We start from the raw sequence: 22,208 nt of genomic DNA, 5'->3' as shown, positions 1-22,208 counted from the left end.
ACTTATACCAAATTTTGTATTACGGAACATGAATGGAAGACGAAGGCATGATACTGGGGCAAGCATGATAAACATGAGATGCGTGTCATGTAACAGCACGACTGCATGCTACGCTCATTATGCGTTTGCGGCCGTTTCGCTAGCTTCAATGTACCAAACTTGGTATTACGCGACGCGAACGGATGACATAGATAAATAACACATCCAAATATGATAATCTTGACATGCGTGTCATGTAACAACATGACTACATTCCGCACTCGTGAGGCGCTCACGGCCGTTTTTCTAGCTTCACATATGCCAAATTTGGTATTACGTGACGCGAATGGATGAGCAAGGTATAGTGCAAACATGATTATCATGAGATGCGTGTCATGTGAGAACATGACTACATGACACAGTCTAAGCGCCAATACATTTCAACGTGATGCGGTGCGCGTGCTCGCCGGCGTTCGTTTCGTCGCGTCACGCCACCCCGGCGCCACCGTTGGCACGCCAGGTGCCGGTCCTGCCATATACTCGCAGGCGCACGTCGCGCTGCGTTGCTTTGATGCATGCGCGTTTCAGGACGTTTGGCGTCCCTCCGTCACGAAAATAGGGAGACGCATTGTTGTCTGGGTAACGCATCGCCGCGGAATTCAGCACGTCGAATTTCGCGCTGGTTGCCGTCGGGCTACGCCCAACCGACGCTGGTCGCGCCTGGCGTCATACTGTAGAGTGCTCGCGTTTTGCTAACGTAGCTTCGCTGGGCCTAGCGCCCGCGCGCGTCAACGCTACATTGGAGTATATCGGGCCCCTCTTGATGCGCTCGAGGCTGCTTTTCTAGCTCCACATGTACTAAATTTGGTATCACGAGACGTGAATAGATGACGAAGGTAAACGACACATCAAAACATGATAATCGTGACACGGAAGTCATGTACGGCATAGCTTACCTCCATCCGTAACGTTGTGCTGAATTTAAAGTGGCATATCAACATTTGTCATTCGTGCTTCACATATCATCGATTCCCAACGTACGTGGGATCTGCCAATTTTTGTCTCGGAGGAATCTAGAGGTATGCCAACTTGCCGTCACGTGCCCATCAAAAACTGTATCATTCATAAAATGCAAGGAACTCCTTAACGCATGATAAGTATTGTCAATATGTGTATTTACTCGAGTTCGAAAATGTTACAGTAAAGGTTAACATGAAAACGAGAGCAACATTACCACAAGGCACCTATTGTTCTCAATTTCTGAAGTTGTAGCTAAACCTTGAATTTAAATCTGGAGGCAAACCAGACAAAATATGTAGGGTTTTAAATATGCCTTTTTGGTCGCGGCGCGTGAAATCCTCGGCTTTAATGAAAAATGCATGGTTCTAGATAGAGTGGTGCAGTGTAGTATGTAGGTACGGTCTACGGGACGGCTCAGTGCTCTCCCCTAGTTACGTAGTACTCGAAATTGTTAAACATTATGTTCTATACACAGTTCTTGGTTTTAGCAGGGACGGCACACAACTCTCCCATAGTAGAGCACGTATAGTGCTCTAAATCGTTAAATACTTTTTCTAAACACATCCATAGGCAGTATAGTATGTTTAGGGACGGTCTATGGGACGGCTTTATGCTCTCCCATATTAGAATACTGAGTACTCTAAATCGTTAACCGCTTATTCTAAACGCACCACTGCCCAAGTGTGAGGCTCAAGGGATGGCGCTCAGCTATCCCATAGTAGAACACCTAGTACTCTCAATCGTTAACCTCTTTTTCTGAACACACGATTACTGTTACAGTGAAGCTACTGATAATTCAGATGGATTTCTGCTTTCCCATAGTACAGTACAAAGAGTTCTAAAGTGTTGAACACTTTTTATAAACAAACGGGTAGCTGATGTCCCAAGTACATCCACATTAGGACACTAGAGAGCAAAATGATTTCAAATGCGAAGTATTTCTTAGCGATCTTCGGCGAGTTTGAGCGTATCTATCTATCTATCTATCTATCTATCTATCTATCTATCTATCTATCTATCTATCTATCTATCTATCTGTCTATCTATCTATCTATCTATCTATCTATCTATCTATCTATCTATCTATCTATCTATCTATCTATTTATTGATCTATCTATCTATCTATCTATCTATCTATCTATCTATCTATCTATCAAGACGCCAACAACATTTAGCTCTCATTGCCGTTTCGATAATGGTATCGATACCAAAATTGGTAAGGAATAACGTGACGGTATCGCAAGCATAACTGACTAGTCCTAAAGATAAAATCATTACATGTATGTCATGAATCTCATGATGTACATTTCACGGACTTGTTGCTCTTGTGGTGGTTTCATTCACATTACATATTGCAAAACTGGTACGGTATGACATGACGGCATGCATGGTGAACATAAGTGACAGACCCTAACGTGGAAATCTTGACATGCATGTCATATAAATCATGACTGCACGCCACGCTCATGGTGCGCTCGCGGTCGCTTCGCTAGCTTCACATATACCTGATTCGGTATTACGGTACGTGAATGGATGACAAAGGTGTATGGCTGGTGCGAACATGATAATCACAAAATGCGTGTCATGTAAAAACATGACTACATGCCACGCTCGTAATGCGCTCGCGGCCGTTTCGCTAGCTTCACGTATAGCAAACTTTGTATTGCGTGATGCGAACGGTCGTCAAAGGTAAATGACACATCCAAACATGATAATCATGACATTCATTTCATGTAAAACATGACTACACTCACGCTCATTGTATGCTCACGGTCGTTTCACTAGCTTCACATACACCGAAATTTGTGTTACGTGAAGTGAATGGGCGAAGTCCAAACACGATAATCATGACATGCGTGTCATGTAAAACATGACACGCATGTCATGCCCCGGTAAAACATGACTACATACTACGCTCATAATGTGCTCGCGGCCGTTTTGCTATAGCTCCACATATACCAAATTTAGTATTGCGTGACGTGAATAGACGATGAAGGTAAATGACACGTCCAAACAAGATAATCATGACATCCTTGTCATGTAAAACATGAATACACGCTACGCTCAATAGCAGGCTCCCAGCCGTTTCGCTAGCTTCACATATACCGAATTTGGTATTACGTGATGTGAATGGATGACGAAGGTAAATGACACGAAGATGATAATCATGACGTGCAAGTCAGGCCCAGAATAATTTACGTCCGCCTCATGACATTGTGCCGATTTCAAAGTGACATATCAACTTTATTCCTTCGTGCTTCGCATATCATTGTTTTCACTGTACGTTGGATTTGCCTTTTTTTTTTACTACGCTTCTGCATGTAGTCCACGAACGCTAACTTTTGTATACTGCGTAGCATAATAGGAAATAAAAACAGATAAGATGTGAAGTAATATGTTCAATATTATTCGCATTCTTAATAGAAAGGATCACCCTTGTAGGTTTTTCGTTCTTTGCTGTTTCTAGTTTTCTGGTTGTTTGGTGCCATTTCACCTCTTCCCTGCCCCGGTAAACAGCGATGGCGTCACTCGGTTGCAGCAAGTTCACGTCGAAGCTTGTGAGCGAGCATGAATGCATGTTCATTAGGTGATCTGTATTCATCGAGCAGGGAGAAACGAAGACAGTAGCACGTCGTGAAATATTCTGCTTTCTGCATATGCAATCGCTAAGAATTTGTGTGCGAGTGATATCGCCAGTGAAAGTGGGACTATAATCGCTATAGCCACCTCGAAAGTGACACCAGCGACCTGCCAGTCTTCAGCAACACCGGCGCTGCCTGGAAGAAAACGTGCGATTGGAAACTGTGCGTAAAACTAATGACTTTTTCTAAATTGCGTTGCATACGTCGTCGGTGTTTCTTCTTATTAACATTGCTGATACGATAACACTGAAGATCGCGTACCGTAACACCGCTCCCGTCAGCGTCTACAGAGGGAGCCATTCCTTGCGCTCTGCCTGGGTAACAGACGCGTTCATCTATATAACCATTTTGACTGTGCAAAAACAGCATTCGTGGCCGAGTAAAGATTGCGTTTCACCCACTTGGATTATTAACGTCAGACGCCTTCTCGTGAGCGGTCGGTGACAAGATTTCTGTTCCCCGTCATTGCCTTCGTGTCAATTAAAAAATATATATAACGTGAGGGTCTCCAGGAAGTCATTGCATCTCTAAAGAAGGAAAACAATGATGCCGACCAAGTATATATGCACTAAAATTCAGGAAACGGTCTTGCCCCGCCGCGGTGGTCTAGTGGCTAAGGTACTCGGCTGCTGACCCGCAGGTCGCAGGCTCGAATCCCGGCTGCAATTCCGATGGAGGCGGAACTGTTGTAGGCCCGTGTGCTCATATTTGGGTGTGCGTTAAAGAACCCCAGGTGGTCAAAATTTCCGGATCATTCCACTACGGCGTCTCTCATAATCATATGGTGGTTTTGGGACGCTAAAACCCACACATCAATCAATCAATCAAGAAATGGTCTTGGCTTTGCGTTGTTCCAATCGCCCAGTACCTGCTTGGCCGTACCCCCCCCCCTTTTTTTTCTGAAATAAATCTCAACCCTTCAAAGAATCAGTAAAATTCGTGTTCTTTCCCTTAAAAATAAACAATTTATTTATTTCCTCCGAGATAAATGTAATATTTATTGCATGGTGATCGTGCGAACAAGTTCATGTTGTATACGCCTGCGAAACCGAAATCACGTGAAAACAGACTACTTGGCATAGTAACACCTGTGCACAAGCTCCGCCCATGTAGCTTTGGCTCTGCTGCCACAGAAATTGTCGCCGAGTATAGTCACTGCACGAGGTAATAAAACGGAGGCAGCTCTACCCCCCCCCCCCCTGCTATAGTGCCCTGACTGTCCACCGCAGCGCCCTCGGCGCGAACAAAGTGGAATAAACATGGTTTCATTCATTCACGAGGGTCACACTCTCGGGTGGTTTTACAAACGCGTATTTTATGTCCCGCCTTCCTCTTCCAGTTCTCTTGGTCGGCGGTGTGCTGCCGCCCTGTGGTAGTGGTAAATGAAATAATGCATCATAACCGCTACCTCCACTATTGGGCCTTAGAACGAGTATCTCCTCAAAGGGAATCGTGAGGAAATGCAAATGCATTGCGTAGCGTTCATAACGAAGTTTCGCACGTGAGAACCCAGCGTTAGAAGAATATTGTTTTTTTTCCTTACACCGTGCAGCCAATAGCAGCGTTCGCCGCACGTGGCGTTTTTCTGTCAAGAGAAACGTGGTATACGTTTTTAGCTCTAGTAGCTAGCATGCACGGTTGAAAAATACTATGAATGAACAAATCAAACAGCGTCCTCGGCGTTTCACAGCGGCGTCTCGAGCGCAGATTTCCGGATGTTCTTGAGAGGCGCCACCCAGCTAACGATCGAGAGTGAGGCGCGAGTGAACGGGGAAGTCTGCGCAAGGAGGAGAGAGCGAACGTTGAGAGAAGGAGTGGCGAAGAACTGCACCTACCCTCCCCTATGCTCTCTCGCAACACATGCTCCAGTTCGTAGGGGCGAGAATAAGCGCGCGCGCCCACAGCTGTTGCTATGGGAGAGTGCGGTGGACGGATCCCGACGGACGCCTGACATAGCCCGGCTAAGAAATGCATTCGCATTTAAAATAATTTTGAGACGCGCGCCTGCTTCGCCTGGTTGTTACACCTCGTTCTCCGCTCAAGGCCTCACCATACACTAACAAAAAGAAGTATTTGGTGAGTAGTTCTGCCACACAACAATAGGGAGCTTTCGAAGAAGACCCCAAAAGTTTGGGGCCTCAAAGCCCTTTCCGTATGGATGCTTTGGGTCAAGCATGATCGATGAGTTTTCGAATAGGGTCTGCGGCGCTTTGGACACACTCCCTATTCGCTGTCACTCTAGTTTTGGCCGAGAGTAGTCACTTCAGTGGGTGCCGCCACGTTTTTCAGACATAAAACTTTTGGGGCAGGCTTTGGGGTTCCCGCTAAGTTTGAAAAATAGCGTCCCCAACCCAAACGCGGTTTGCGTTTCGCGCATGCGCAGTGGTCTTGACGCTATTTCTTCGGGGCCCCACACTTCGGGGGCCCCTATTCGAAAACTCCCTAGTTATCGTCATCTGACTTGCTCGCGTTTCTTTTCTTAAAAACGTGGCTCTCGTCACTTTACTGTCGAGAATACAATGTCACACTGATAACGCGCGCGCCGTTCGTCACCACGAGCTACCTGAACCGTGGTGGTAACGTGAGGAAAGCAGGTGAAGTAGATGACAATTATTGTTGCATGGCGGAAGTATTCCTCAAATACTCAGGTTATATATATATATATATATATATATATATATATATATATATATATATATATATATATATATATATATATATATATATATATATATATATATATATATATATATATATATATATATATATATAGTGTACGCACCAGTTGCAGCGCGTGTAATTTTGACACGGTCCAATGGGCACGTGTGGTCAGACGACACGATACGCGTTGCATTTCCCGCTAGTCCGGCCGAGCTGTATAATTCTTTAACAAGCGGTGGACTGGTGATTTTAGCTCAAGTTCTGGGTTGAGTCGGCGACGATTTTCTGGCTTCACACCTTTTTTTTTTTGTTTGAGCTATCCCGGCTAACTACTAAAGCTGCCGCAAGGGTTTGTTTATTCATTGATGATGGACGTTAGTCGTCGTGATGGAAATGTACCACGATGCGTCAACGGGGGGGGGGGGGCACCCACGCTAAACGGTGCCATAGCTGTCAAACACTAACAGACATTGTGCAAGCCCTCTTACATCAATGTACAGTAGCCATTCAAATACTTTTGTAAGGACACGTCTCTCTTTCGTGTTATACTGATTCCTATGACTGAGGGATCTACTATGATTTCTCTCTCTCTTTATTGTTCCAGCTGTTCATCATTAGGATTCTCATACATCACATCCACAGCTTCAAGTGGTCCAACACACAAGAAGACAGCGCGAAAAGGTGTGCAATTTGGCAAGCAGTTCGTGGCACCGATGACACGAGATACCTTGAATAACAGCGCTGAAAACCGTGTCGCAGGCAACTGAGGATAATACACTACGCGTGGGCCTGCAGATACAAGTACGGGCCCTGTCTCATCGAGGCAAGGCACGCCTTTGAGAGTTACAAGTCGCCCGAGTCGACCGCGAAACCGTAAGTGCTTTTTAGATCTCCTTTTTTAATCCAATACTGCTATGAAGACACGCATTTTTTAAGCTAAGGACCAAGGAATGTTTTTTCGCAAATGTTCAAAACAATTTGAAATGAAAAAAATGCTCACTTAATACTCTTAATTTACTACTCATAATAACGGATTGTTTATATTGTAGACTTAGGTGAGAAAGCTTATGTGCTGTGATAGGTTCCTTTTAGAAATTTGCTTCATATCAAAGAAAGAAAGAAAGAAAGAAAGAAGCAAAGAAAGAAAGAAAGAAAGAAAGAAAGAAAGAAAGAAAGAAAGAAAGAAAGAAAGAAAGAAAGAAAGAAAGAAAGAAAGAAAGAAAGAAAGAAAGAAAGAAAGAAAGAAAGAAAGAAAGAAACTTATGATAACTTTGCTGGCAGGAAATAAAGTGCCTAAGCGGCACACATATAACAGGACAGGCGCTGACACTTAACTGGCGTTCTTATCAAGAATGTCAAAAAATGCGAAAAAAACGAAAATGATCTTTGGCGAACAAACTCAAGACATTCTTCTGCGAATCTATTTAAAAGTACGCTTAAGAGCTTTTTTTTTTCTCACATAGAGGTGCTTTATGTCGGGATCCATCCACCACGACTCCACTGAAGTATTTCCGTCTCAGACATGACGTTGTAAAATAAGTGTTATAACCCCGATATCAACAAAGCGAATGTGAGTAGGGGCGTGACTTGCCTTTTCGATCTTAGTGAAGAAACCTAAATCTAGAAAGGTTTCGAGCTTTGCAATCCTTATGACTTAAGTGAACCTTAGCCAAAAGTCCGCTCTGAAGGGGTTTAAGGACGTACCTCGTACTTATCGTGGACGTTTCCCTGTACTTAAAGGGGCCCTGCAACACTTTTTGAGCACGGTCAGAAAACGGTGCCGATCGGTAGAAGAGGCTCCCGAGAACACGCGAGTCCAATGTTATAGCGCAGCACGTGGTCTGAAATTCACAATAAGTTATCAAAGTCAGGTAAAAACTGCTTTCTCTTCCCTCGGAAAATGACCGGAGACGCTCGAAAATCACACGTAAATTACCCATCTATCAGCCATTGGCTATTTGAACATGGCGCGCTCGCCTATTACAGAGATCACCGCGAATGGCCGTCACTTGTCCACGCGCGCGCGCGCGATCTTACTAAAAAAGTCGCGTATTCGAAGAGAAAAAATGTGCTAAAGGTCACGAGGCGCGAGTGACCTTTTTTTTTTTTTGTTTGTCCGTCCCATCCCTCTCTGCTTAGCTTCCAGCGCTCTCGTCCGGACGGGAGAAGGGAGAATGCGATTGCAGCGTGTGACAAATTTTTGTAACTCTGTTCGTACTGGACGGATTCTTGAAATCTTTGTGGCATTGAATTTGTGGAGTAATACGCTTTTGCAGCAAATTATTTCAATGGTTACTCAAAAAATTGTTTTAGGGCCCCTTTAAGTAAGGCTCGGTTTAAGTTGTCATGACCTAGCTTAAGGCTACTTTAAACAACATGGCAGGGGTGAACAACTTTGCGTATTCCGTTATTATGTCGACCCCAAAGAAGAAATATTGAACGCCACAGCATGCGCATACAGCCGCATGCTGTGACTGACTGTGGATTCCTTCTATGAGGCACTGTGCCCCCCGCAATAATGCCTAAGATGGCGCTGCGTATAGTCTTCAAAATAAATAAATAAATACACGTCACCGCCGTGGCAAGTCCTCGACGATCGACAGAACCTGTTTGAGACCTACGACAAGCAGGAATTTTTGGGGGCCATCACCACTTCACAAAAAGTGCCGTGAAGAATCTGTCTGCTGAGATGTTTCTGCAGGAAAATATCCGCGGTCGTGGGCTCACTGCGCCCCGTCTCATGCATCTGCTCATCGAATCACGCTTTCATTGAGTTGGCACGTTTCAACTTGGGAGCGACGGCCTTGTCATTGTCTCGTAGCCGACTGTGTCACAAGTATACAGTCCAGTGGATATCTGCTAGGGTTGCAAACTTTTTCCTGTACCGGTTAATCTTCCCGAAGTGACGCGAACACTTTTCTAGTTGTTTGGTCAGCCTTACATGGACGCACTTTGTGTCGGATGTTGAATTTTATCGCGAGTTCCTTCCACGTTTTTCATTTTCTCTGAAGGCACACGGCGTCTGTCTTGGTACTTGTTTACAAAATCGGTCGGGACGCAGCCACTTTTTGTCAGGGAAGTTCACTTCAGTGCACCGTTACACAATAAATGCAACTTCGTAAATAAATAAATCTTAAAAAAGGAAAAGGACGACGAACCCAGAAGGGATCCCGATAACACCACCAAACACAGCAAAAACATACAAAACGACAAAATAACAAAAGTAACCTGATCTCCCCCACTGCGTCGACGGGTGTTGCAGAAAAGTGGACCAACAAAAAACGTGTATTTACTAGAAACTGCTGGTGCCTAAAGAAATTTCTGCTGTTTACGTTCGGCTGCTTCTGTGCATACTGTTGTTGGTTTCTTGCAGGAAAGGTAATTTATTGCTACTCGAGGTACTGTTTTTGCAGCAGAAATTCACCTACCCTCGCCCCCAAGCGATATGCTTGAGCTTGACGAGTCAAGTACGACTTTTAAACGCACACTTATGACAGGATAAGAGAGGTTTCACAAACTCGCCTTGTACTTTTCTCGTTCTTTCGTAAGTAGCCTTACCGCAGTAAGTTAAGGCCGGTTCATCAGTACAGCGGTAAGATTGTAAAGAAAGAACTGAAAAAGAAAGGTTTTGTCGGGGGTTGCCGAACCAGGGACCTCTCGATTCGCAGTGCCAGGCGCAAACCACAAGACCACGAAGCGTACGTTGTGAAGTTTGCTGGCTGCAAGAGAACTGGATACAGCATATATCGTGTGACGGTCCTCAGAGCTCCGTAACTTCGGTGCGTTTTTGGCATCAGTAGCCAGATGGCGCGAAAGTCTCGCGTTGGTAGTGCTCTCAAACTCGTCTTAGAGCCGCCTCCACGGAGCGTGGTCTCTCCTGCGCACGCGCTTATCAGACTCGTGATTCGGAAGAGATTGAACGTCACTTCACTTACTGCCGCGGCCACGTTTACGAAAGGAGCACGCTGCTCACGCACGAAGAAGTAGTAATTGCGGTCGTTGTTCGGGCTTGTCCTGTGTATACTTGTGCATTCGTTTTGTGCGTCTATCTTTGTTTGAACAGCGCACTTCAAGGGCCCAGATGTGACGGTTGTTAGTTCGCGTACGTCCTGTGTATGTTCATTATGCACGTGCTTTCTGCTTAAGGTGCGTGCTGCAAGTTTCGAGCTTGTTAATTGTCGTTCTTCACGCAATTTTACAATTTGTTGATGTAGCATTCGTTCCTTCACCCTTCTGGTGAAACAATGCACAATAACGCTAAACTACCTGTGTTACAACACGTTTCACTTCCGTGTCATGCAGACTCTCAAAAAGAGGAACCCGCCATGTTTTTTTTTAATGCTTCAACGTCTTTTTCATGTTCTATACCCTTTTGCTTGGCACGCTGGAAGGCAGCACGCGTCAGGCCACCACCCTTCTTGGCTCACCTCGGCATGCTGTTTTTCGAGGAAACGGCATATGCAAAGTGGGGCGTGATAGGACCTTATCGCACTTGAAATATATACGATATATAACAGACGCGTTGTTACTATAGGCGTGCGCACAGGGAGGGGGGGGGGGGGTCGCGATGGACTGCAATCGAAACAACAAAATGTCATGGAGGCCTCCGCAATTTTCTCCAGTTGCACTCTATCGAAACAAATCCCGGAGGCAGTAATACGAAAACTTGAGATAAGAAGCGATCCAGAACAAAATATAGAAAAATGAGTAAATAACGGGTGTTGTTTGCCTATAAGGCACAAAGCGTCATATTACTCGGCTTTAGGGCGGAAAAAGAAAGGTCACGTTACAGGTATTTTAGGGAACTATTTCTTAGGGCAAGATGTTATTGTTACGCCTGATGTATGCAGCTGGGTATACGGTGTTTTGATGTCATTGCGTTTGTCGTATTGATTGTGCTGAACATTACGCCAGGATCCTCCCGGAGCACCAGTTCACCGTGTTCTGCACCGTCATTGAGGATGGCGACGAGGCAGCGTGGATCGCCCTGCGCACGCGCCTCGACCAAGTGAGCAATGGCGTGGAACGGCGAAACATCATCCTTGCACTCGGATGCACCAGGGACACAAATAGGCTTACCAGGTAAGCGTACAGCGGACACAGCGTCCTTTCTTCATTTTCAATGTGTCAGTTTCACTGTGTGAGTAATGCTCGTACGGTTGAATCACGCTTATCTAAAGCGGTCACAGTGCCGCTTCAGCGGCCATTTTGTTTACAAAAAATGCAGATACAGACGCCGTAATGGTACCAAATGGTGAACCAACGAGAGGCGCATCAAAAGTGGCGAAAGTAAGGCTCGGCGGAGGAATCAAGCCGTTTTGCGAGATGTATTTTCGTGAGTGTATCTGCTGAATATGACCGAAGGTACTCGTTCCTTTTGAGTTTGAACTTTCATGATGGACAAAACTGCAGCTGATCAAGAAACTGCCCGATGTGAACGCCAGCGATAACGAACGCGGGAACGGGCATTTGTCGTCGCCGAGCAATACCACATCTCGGGTGGTTGTATGTCAAGCTTGAAAGGAAACTTGTAGCTAACGTAGCTAAAGCAATGTAGCAGCTGCGGATGGCGTCAGCCTCCACAGACACACTCTCAACCGTGCTAGACAAGTTTGATTCAGACTGTACTTTATAGTTCCACCTTGTTCGGGTCGTATCACATCGGCATGGTATAGGCTAACATACTTCTACCAGAGGCCACGCCACGCTTAGTGGCCAGATTTGTAATGACACGGCGTGGTGCGGGGATCTCGAAAACCTGACTATGCAGCTGAATACGCATATAAATTGAGCTCACCAAAAAAACGGGAATCAATTTGATATATTGGGTAATTCGACATAGAACTTTTCACGAACACATTGTATTTACGGTGCGTAAGTTGGCTTCACACCACTGAATGTTTTACTCGGTGCAGTCGTAGATGGGTTGACATTAAAGTATATTCGTGATCAAAAATAGTTCGATGTAAAGGCCACTTTGATTTACCTTAGTTCAATATTGTTGATTTCGACTGTACTACATTTGTTGTACTTAGAGTTATGACGTCGAGTTTCATTGCTTCGAAAATTCGTACGTCTTTTCGCCTGTCTTACTTTTCTTTCAAAGTCATGAGTGGTGTTTTTGCTAGCCTTCATTAACACGAAATACGAATTTGGCGCGTCGATACTAACAAATAATCTGAGTACAAAAACATAACCAAAACATAACCTCAGGTCCCTATGTGGCACACTCGCTGTTTTTGTGGGTTTTCATGTAGTCAAAAATGTTCAAAAAGTGTCTAATGTTTTGTCATTTGGGGAATATACTTTCACAATGATTCACAAGTAGGGGAGTTTATTAAACCAACAACAAATTTGAACTTTTCGTGTACCACGACCACTAGAACGGGTACTAAATTTCGCGTTATTGAATAATATAAGTGGCAGCACTAGTGGCCTGTTCCTTTGCTGTTTAAAAGCGTCTTCATGACAAGCAGAATGAGCGAAGGAATTTGTTATGCTGAACATCAATAAACACAACTTATTGTGCCACTTTGTTTTTTTCTTTCTTTTTGTGATTGCTGCAGTCAATTATCACAAGGCTCTTTCACTATACTAAGCTGAAGCTCAACTTCTTCCACAACAGAAAAAGAATTTCCGCGTGAGAAACTGCATGAGACATTCGATGTGACGTTATATTCGACCGATGGTAACGCGCAATACGTTAACAGTAAAGTAAAGCTAGTAAAGTGAAGCCTACCGTAAGTTCGATAAGACGTTGGCGTGTATATGCGAACGCAATATATTTATGATTTCGTTCGTTAATTGCAGATACTTTGAAGAGTTCTCAGTGCCCGCTATGAAGATGGTGCCACTATTGTTCACCGAGGTTGCGAAGCGCGGTAACTTCTGGAGACTGCGCACTGCCGATTACGTCATCGCCAACTGGCAAGGCCTCAAGTCAACGTGAGCATGTTTTCAGTGCACGTTACTGGAAGCGATAACCTGCATGCGTATACTACAAAACTTGGACAGCAGAAATAGCACGTGGTCACATCTGCTCGCTACTTACAGCTTCGTCTGCACCTTTCAAGAAAGAAAGAAAGGTATCTGCTGTTTCAAGCACGAAAGTTCTTAGCATGGTTAGAAAACGCCGCCGGTCGGTATAGGCGAGGCTCCAGAGAACACGCGACCCAGATATCGCAGCACAACACACGGCCTGAAATTCATAATTCTCACTCCCGTATTCAAGAACACCCCTTCACTCAACGTTACATCTTCACTTGAGAAAGCCGATGGGAGCGTCATCTCTAGGCAGAACAAGTCACTGCATATCAGTGATAATTTGCTGCTATTCTGGAGTAGCGCAGCGCCATTTTCAGCCGAACAGCGGCGCAGTGCACAACTTTGTCAAGAGAAGGGTTAAAGTCGAGTCGAAGAGTGTTTGTGAATACGGGGGTTAGTCAGCTAGAAATCGTTTCCTCGTCTTTGTGCAAATGGTACCATATACCCAAATGACCGCGCCATATATCCATATTTACGACCGCATGATTTAGGCATCGCTGGCAGCATAGGTACCGAGGCCGCCGCAGGAGGTCAGCACGCGTCCGCGCGCGCCGTCGCCATCACCCTGAAAGTAAGTAACGCGTAAACAAAGAGAGAGAGAGAGAGGTGCTCAAGGTCATTAGTGCGTGTGACGTAACTTTCTTTTCTCGGGCCATCTCTCCCGGCTTAGCTTCCAACCACGGTGTACTTCCAACGCGCTCCTCGGTCGAGAGAAAGCAATCACAGCGCACGACGAATCTAACTCCTGTCGTGCGAGTACTTGACAGATTCTAATCATTCTTGCTGTCGTTGACTCGTGAGGCAATAAACTCTATTAACATAGCCATTTGATGGCGCTCTTTGACCAAGTATGGCACTTGCGCCATTAAAACCCATATATCATCAACATAGCCATTCGATGGTTAATTGGAAAAATGTTGCAGGACCCCTTTGAACCTAGTTTGCCTGGTATGCCCTTCATCTATAGGTGCGAAAAAGTGGAAGCAGCAAGTGGCCCGAGAAAGATGGTGGAAGCCACTTATCGTGCTGTGCTTCAGTGTTTGTACTAATGACCTGGAAGCTGCCTTCAATGGCGATCGCATGTAGGTTGATGCGAGATGCCATGTACGCTTCTCTGGGTAAACGTTAAGAAATGTTAAACAGGCTGCCACGCTGAAAATGATTCCAACGGCGGAACCAAAACGATTGCGGTGTGCCGCAATTTCTGATCGTCGATTGCCTGAACAAAATTAAATTCATAATTGAAAAGAAACTTCTTGAGTATTTTGCAGGAGACGTACACTCGTGTTCGATATACAAGCCGCCAAAAGGCAGGGGGCATTGATCGGTGATTATAATTAGTGATTTTACTATGCCGTTTTCTATTACCTTCATTAAGAGCTCACTGCAAATCTGTAAAAATGTAAGGGCCGAAGGAAAGAATGCCACCAGAGCAATGTGAAGTGTTACCCTGAGCGCATTTAGCTGAAAATGTGGTTAAATTGGCATCCTTCGCTACAATATACTGGTTTTAAGGCGGACATAAGGCGTTATAACGGGAATCATATCCCGATACTCCTAATGTTGGTGCGGAGGCTTCAACCCCCCCCCTTTTTTTTTTACTGCGTCTGATGGAGTCTTCGAAATTGCGTGCCATGGCTTCGCAGTGTCGTGAGAATGAAGCACCAAAGGAAGGGTAGGGCCACTGCCGAAAGTGGTGACGGTGAGGTTTGACGGGTGAACCAACGAGTGGCGCGCCAGGAAGAGTGAGAGTGAGGACTTGCAAAAAGAGCGAACCAATGAGAGGCGCGTCAGGAGGACTGAAAGTTAGGCTGAGTGGAGGAATCTCGCTATTTTGCGAGAAGTTGGTTCGTGAGTGTAACGGCGAAGTATAAAGAAGGGTGCCGATTCTCTCCCGAGTTTGCACTTTCATGGCGCTCAAGACTGCACCCAGGGAACGATCTGTCCGGCGTGCGCGTCAGCGAGAGCAGACGCGGGAACGGGTGTGTCGTCACCGAGCCCACCGCGATCTTCAAGCGAGAGACCGAATCTATGCAACAACGTAGGGAGGACTTGAAAAACACGGAATTGCAATCGAAGGGAAGTGTAAACTTAAGGGTTCAATATTCTTTGTTGGACACAATATTAAGGAGAACTAACAGACAGTAGTGCCGGGGAAAGATTAGGGGTGTTATCAGAATGAATTGTTAGTTAAGTGTGAAGAAATAAAAGTAGACTAAAAGATAACTTGCCGCCGGCGGCATCCGAACCTGCCATAGTGTGATGACTGATGAAGCTTCGCTTTTTTGGCAGTGTTCTCAAAACGCATATGGCAAGACTTTTTTTTTTTACTTACAAAATCTCGCGTTTGGCTTCGGATTCACCAAAAAGCATGCGATAACCTGCGCATAGCATATTGTGTGTAAATAATATCCAGAGAGAAGGCACAGCTGGTCATATCGGAGGCCATGCACTGATGAAGCATTGGGAAAAAAAATAGTGTATTTTAAAAAAGTTGTTAACTCATCAGCGAGTTGTTCATTCACAACATATATTGTTGGGCTGGTTTGCTCGTGTCCTATAGTTGTTAGTGAAGTTGGTCAACAACGCCTTGTCGCCTCACAAAACGCGATTATGGTTAATGGCCCCACGCATTAATTGTTTTGGATGTGCACTCATTTCACACGCAGGTACCCACGCCTCTTCCCGGGTATAATCGCGTCTGTTTTCAAGTACGTTTCCAGCTATGAAGAACTCTCAGAGGTACACACTATTTTTAGAGTTACCCTTGGTTACTGAGCCGAAGGTTGCGGTTGCAATACCGGGCGCTGCAAATGCGTTTCGGGGGTGAAATGACAACCAAGTGCTGTGCGCTATCGGTGCACGTTCAAGAACAGATGGTCAGAATTTCCGGAACCCTCTGCTACGGCGCGCCTCGTAATCGCACCACGGTTTCGAAACGTACAACCTCCGCGAATATTTTGTTTTGTAGTAAAGACCCCAAACGCGCATGAAGAAGGGAGTAAATACAAGAGTTCTTTTGTAAGATTGAAGCCCAATACGTTGAAGGTAAAACAAAGGTGAGACGTATGTCAGCAAACCTAAAGCATCAGCGAACTGGGAGCGCGGGGGTAAACAAAGACACAAAGCAAAGAGGAGGCACACAGCAAGAGCGCTCGTGCTGTGTGCCTCCTCTTTGCTTTGTGTCTGTGTTTACCCCCGCGCTCCCAGTTCGCTGAACCATCGTGAATTACCAACTAGCCTGCCTTTTCGTTATATTGCAATTTAAAAGCAATAGATAATAATAATGAACAACGTAATATGTAAGTGTATTATTATTACACACATAACAAGTATAACAGGTATAAGATCTATATTCGATCTTATATATAGTCAAACTTAAAACAAAAGATAATAATAATTAACAACGTAATATGTAAATATATTAATATTGTTACACACGTTACAAGTATAACAAGCATAATGTAAATATTCCACCTTATCATTACAAATTTAACTATATGAGGAGCAAGAAGTCTTATTGCGGTACTCTTAATATTCACCGGTTCTTGTAGTTCCAAGTTTTGTTGTTATTTTTTCATATATAATCCAATAATCTAGTAATCTCTAAGAACTGCACGTTGAAACACGTCCACTGGCCTAGTAAGCGGCTGCATAAATGATTTTCAACAAATACTTTTTTTTTGCAATCTTTGCAAAAACGCCCGGCATGAGCGCCCGTAAAACATCTAAGCGAAAATATTACGCCTTGTAACGGTATAAATCATCGTGCACGCGCTTGTTGCTTTGCTCGAAATATCTGCTAGATGGGTACGCTTTCTTCCGTGCCTTTATCTGTTCATAGCGCGCGAAGCAATCTCCTCGCACCCGCTGAAGCAGGACTTTTTTTCTTTATCATTTTTTTTCGCAACAAAGGGCAACATACTTGCTACCTGCGTTGTCATTTCTCGGCAATGTGCCAACGGCAACGCTTTCTTTTTCTGCTTTTCTGAATTTCAGGTAAGCAATCTGGTAAAGCGCCACCGCTGGTCCTTGCTACGTTACAGTGGGACTTTCGACAAAATTCACGAGATAGCCAAGAGGAACATGAAGTGGGTGGCTTCGTACTACGACGAAGTGGCCCGCTGGCTTAAGCGTGACGTTGCGGAATTTATACTGGACGACCAAGTGTTGCACGGCAACGGCACGCTCAGCGGTAACGACACCAGGAACGAGGAGGACTCTGACAATCTCGAGGTCGGAAATAGCGATGACTTCGAAACGAGGGACATTCCCGAGCATGGCGTCAGTGACGGCGACATCGCCGAGAGAAACAGCTCCTACTCTCAAGAACTCCGAGACAGGCCATTCAACCGTGACCACAACGAGCGTGTTTCAAAGTTGTCGGAAACTACGACAGGGATGAATTACGGCAACGAGTCACTTGTCAAACGCAACGCTGACAGTCACGAGGCTTCCGACAATGCTGACATTATAGGAACGAGGTGGAGCCTCAATCGAAGCATCGAGGCGAGCTATCTCGAAGCTGTCCAAATCCAAAATGATGTGCGGAACGGCGCTAATGAAAGTGATGCCCCGGTGTCTCCAGTAGCCGAAGAAAGTTCGTTAAACAAAATCGAGCCCTCTGAATCATACTCGCAAGGTTACGCCAAGCAAAGTCGAGAAAGTAATGCCACAAAAAGCGTAATGACAAGCGCTAACGTCACAAGTTCAGCTGTTTCATCTCAAGAAAGTGCTACTGAACGCCTGACCAGAAAAAAAAAGCTGGATAATGCATCATTTGAGACAGCGGAGCAGAAACGACCTGAAGATGTCTATACAGACACTACCAGAACCATACAGGATTTTGAGCACGTATTCATCACCAAAAATTACCGCGACAGTCTTGATGGTCTTGGAGCAAGTGAACCAACTATGTCGAGTGTAAACGTCAGCCTGAATACGAGAAATGGTGGCGTGGCAGAGAAAGCCGAAATTGTTTTTCCATGCGAGTACAGAGACGAAGGTGCCGCCATTAATGAACGTGTCGGAGAGGGCACCAGGATGGACAAGGAAACTGCAGAAGACGTATCGAAGAAAGTTGAGCGCATCGAAATTTCGGCAAATTCTCAAGACGAGGACTACTCAGACACTACCGTAATCATAAAAGATTTTGAACACCTATTCATCACCAAACATTTCCGCGACAGTCGTAATGATTTAAAAGCGACTGGACCAGCTGTGCCGAGCGTGAACGACAACGTCAGTCAGAATACGAGAAATAGGGGCACGGCAGAGGGGGCCGTACGCTATTTCACCAGCAAATACAAAGACGAAGGTGCCGCCGTGAACGGCGGTGCCGGAAAGGACATCAGGATAGCTAAAGCAACTGCAGTAGATTTGTCGAAAGAAGCCGATTACGTTCAAATATCGGAAAGCTCTCGGAACAGAAGCGAAGGCAGCGGTGACAACACGCGGAGAAACGTGGCTAGAAATGTTTCTGCGAGCATGAAAGCTGCCGATGTTCCAGCTGTAAAATCCAACGCCTTTTTGCCGGAGCACTTGAACGAAGACCTTGGAAACACCGTGCATTATCCAGACTACATAGACACGTCCGTGATTATAACGAGGTTCGAGGATATCTTCCTCACTAGGCACTACATCGGCAGCCTCGGAAATTCCGCGCCTGTTGATAATGTACCAGCGAGTAAAAAGCTCAGTGGCAGTAGCGAAGCAAGCGTGGCAAGAAAAGCCAGAAGACATGTCGGTGCCGGTAACAGAGACGAAAGAGTATCGCAGATCAAAATAAAAACGCCGTAGCTGTCACGTATAGTTTATGCCTCATTCGCCTGAGTATAGTTTGGTATGATGGCGCAAGGATTTTCGACGTTTCCTTGCGGAGCATAAGCCACACAATATATCGTCAATGAACGAATTAACGTTGACAAAACCTCATTTATGAAAAGACTGCTATTACAACCTGTAATTTAAACCATTTCTGGACAACTTTTATATCGTATAACATCTAATAGCACAGGCTGGTATTGAGTAATTTGTTAATGATGTGTATATTGTGTAACCATCGTGTAACTAAAAAAAGCAAAACAGCATTTCTCAAAAGTGTGGTACTAGAACCTAAAACTTGAACAGTTTCTAAACGAATTGTATATTGTATAACGTCAAGTAGCAGAGGGTGGTATCGAATAATTTGCTAACAAAATGTATATTATATAATTATCATGTAACTAAGAAACTACGTATAATTGTATATTGTATAACGTCAAGTAGCAGAGGGTGGTATCGAATAATTTGCTAACAAAATGTATATTATATAATTATCATGTAACTAAGAAACTACGTATATTTTTAACAAATTTTACTTCGCACAATATTTATATTTTTTATGGATTGCATATTATGTAATTACGCGTTTTTAGTGTCTCAAAATGCCCCCCCCCCGCCCCCGACGCGGTGGTCTAGTGTATAAGGTACTGATCCACAGGTCACGGGATCGAATCCCGGCTGCGGCGGCTGCATTTCCGATGGAGGCGGAAATGCTGTAGACCCGTGTGCTCAGATATGTGTGCACGTTAAAAAACCCAAGGTGGTCGAAATTTCCGGAACCCTCTACTACGGCGTCTCTCATAATCATATGGTGGTTTTGGAACGTTAAACCCCACGTATCATGTCTCGAAATACTGAATTATACATAAATCGCAACCTAACTAAGCGCTCTGAACATTTAATAAGTAATCATGAAATAACGTTACGATCAGATGAAATGAATTAATAACGATTAATCAAATTACCTGCAAGCAAGATCAAATTGTCTTTCAAATCATACTAGCTGAGCGCACGATCGGGAATATGCAGCTAACGCAATAAAACAGTAATTAAAGAACTGTCGTTTACATTATCAATCCTGCTTCTGTGTATTATTTTTATTGTTCACCGTATTCCTTGTTTCGCATTTTTAGTGTTCGTTTACCAGTTCATAGATTCAAATCGTATGTATCCCCTTCGTGCGTTTTTCTTGGCTGCCCATGGGCCCTTGACGCGTTTAATAGTTAAATAGATACGAAATGCTGGTCTTGACTTCTTCTACCTCTGCCTTTCTCAAACTGCCCGCGAGCACTATATATATATATATATATATATATATATATATATATATATATATATATATATATATATATAAAATAAGGGAAAGAAGTGTATACCTAAGGGCTCGTTTTTCCGTGTTTTAACACAATATTAATGAGATATAACAGACAGTTGGTAATTTTTTCATCCACTTTTCTTTCTTCTTATTTGCATTCCATTGGCATTACTGCCTGTATATATATATATATATATATATATATATATATATATATATATATATATATATATATATATATATATATATATATATATATATATATATATATATATATATATGTGTGTGTGTGTGTGTGTCTTGTTTTCGATTAACATACGAGGAAACCTAACATGCAATTCCTCTAGTGTTGTATACCTACTATAGTGCAACATGTGTGGTATGCAGTACATCGGACAAACAGAAACACCATTTAGGATCCGCTTCAATAATCACAGAGCCCATGCGAAATCAGCCCCAAGTCTACCTCTATCAAAACATCTCAATCTTCCCGACCATGCATTCGACAAACTATCAGTAACGCTCTTAGAGACGGGATTTAAATCAAATCGAGAACGTGAACAACGAGAGTCATACCTTATCCACCGATTTAACACCCCCGATAGAGGAATAAATGAGAATCCTGGTACACTTGCAGCAATCAAAGCATTAGAAAACAATAACGGCAACAATGAAAACAGTAACTGAGTTCACGGCACTGCAGCTGCGAAGGGCACTGGACAACCCAAAACAATTCGAAGTGTAACTACTCTTCCTAAATGCAGCTGTCGTTTGTTTTCTGTTTTATTTTACTACACCATCAATCGTGCCATGCATGACATGCCCAACAGCAACCCTGTGCACAGCCGAGAGGCCCCCACTACACGCGTAATCCAGAAGCGGGCAAGGAATTCGCATTGCACCCGCTTGCACAGCCAACCGCAATACGGGGCACCCCTCTTTTTACGACGAAATGTTGACAGGGCGTGGAGTAGTTAAAGGCTTAGAACTTCCCAAAATGCCCGCTTACCAGCCTCTGCCACAATACGCGGCACCCCTCCTTCTACGACGAATTGTTTACGGGACTCCGAGTAGTTAAAGGCTTAAACTTCCTAAAAAAGCTCTTTTTTGCCCCACACCGAACTGCCAGTGCCAGGAGGGACCGTCTGATCGGGAGGAATGCGTTAGTGAACGGAAACATATACAAACTGCTGACATCAGAAAGGTGAAAGGAAGAAGGGGGAGAGAGATGAGGGGGGAGGTGGAGGGAGGAGGGGGAAGTGGAAGGAATAGTGGAAGGGGGCACCCGATGGGCGTCCACCGTATATTATTTTTCTCTTCTTCTTCTCTTTTTTTCTTTTTCTTTCCTTTTTTCCTTTTTTTCCTTTTTTTTCTTTTCTGTCTTTTTTTTCCTCTTTCCTTGCCCTCTGATTTGAGATTGTATAAAGCTGAGCACCGACAAACTGTATATTTAATCCTGATGAAGGCCGGACTCTAGGCCGAAACGTCGAAATAAACCACGTTGTGACCGCTCACGGAAGATCTACTGGACTATATATATATATATATATATATATATATATATATATATATATATATATATATATATATATATATATATATATATATATATATATATATATATATATATATTGCAGGCTTTAGAGGGACAAATGGGCAGCCAAGAACGTATGAAGAGGATACATAGTATATATGTGTACATATATAATGACCTATCGTTAAT

General features: G+C 44.1%; 1 protein-coding gene across 1 annotated transcript in view; it reads left to right on the top strand.

Moving 5' to 3' along the window:
• Nucleotides 1–19,162, top strand: part of LOC119171402 (aminopeptidase Ey-like) — a 43,351-nt gene extending 24,189 nt beyond the window's left edge. Inside the window, exons 16-21 of the mRNA XM_075893080.1 lie at nt 6,908–6,984; nt 7,063–7,176; nt 11,218–11,385; nt 13,114–13,248; nt 16,017–16,089; nt 17,347–19,162. Coding sequence (XP_075749195.1) covers nt 6,908–6,984; nt 7,063–7,176; nt 11,218–11,385; nt 13,114–13,248; nt 16,017–16,089; nt 17,347–19,146 — 2,367 coding nt within the window. The 3' untranslated portion in view covers nt 19,147–19,162. The remainder of the gene's footprint in view (nt 1–6,907; nt 6,985–7,062; nt 7,177–11,217; nt 11,386–13,113; nt 13,249–16,016; nt 16,090–17,346) is intronic.
• The last annotated feature ends 3,046 nt before the right edge of the window (nt 19,163–22,208 follow it).

Source organism: Rhipicephalus microplus, chromosome 4, assembly GCF_043290135.1.
Source record: "Rhipicephalus microplus isolate Deutch F79 chromosome 4, USDA_Rmic, whole genome shotgun sequence".
Classification (NCBI taxonomy): domain Eukaryota; kingdom Metazoa; phylum Arthropoda; class Arachnida; order Ixodida; family Ixodidae; genus Rhipicephalus; species Rhipicephalus microplus.
Note: the sequence above shows the minus strand (reverse complement) of the source record. Positions and strands in the feature narration are given on the sequence as shown.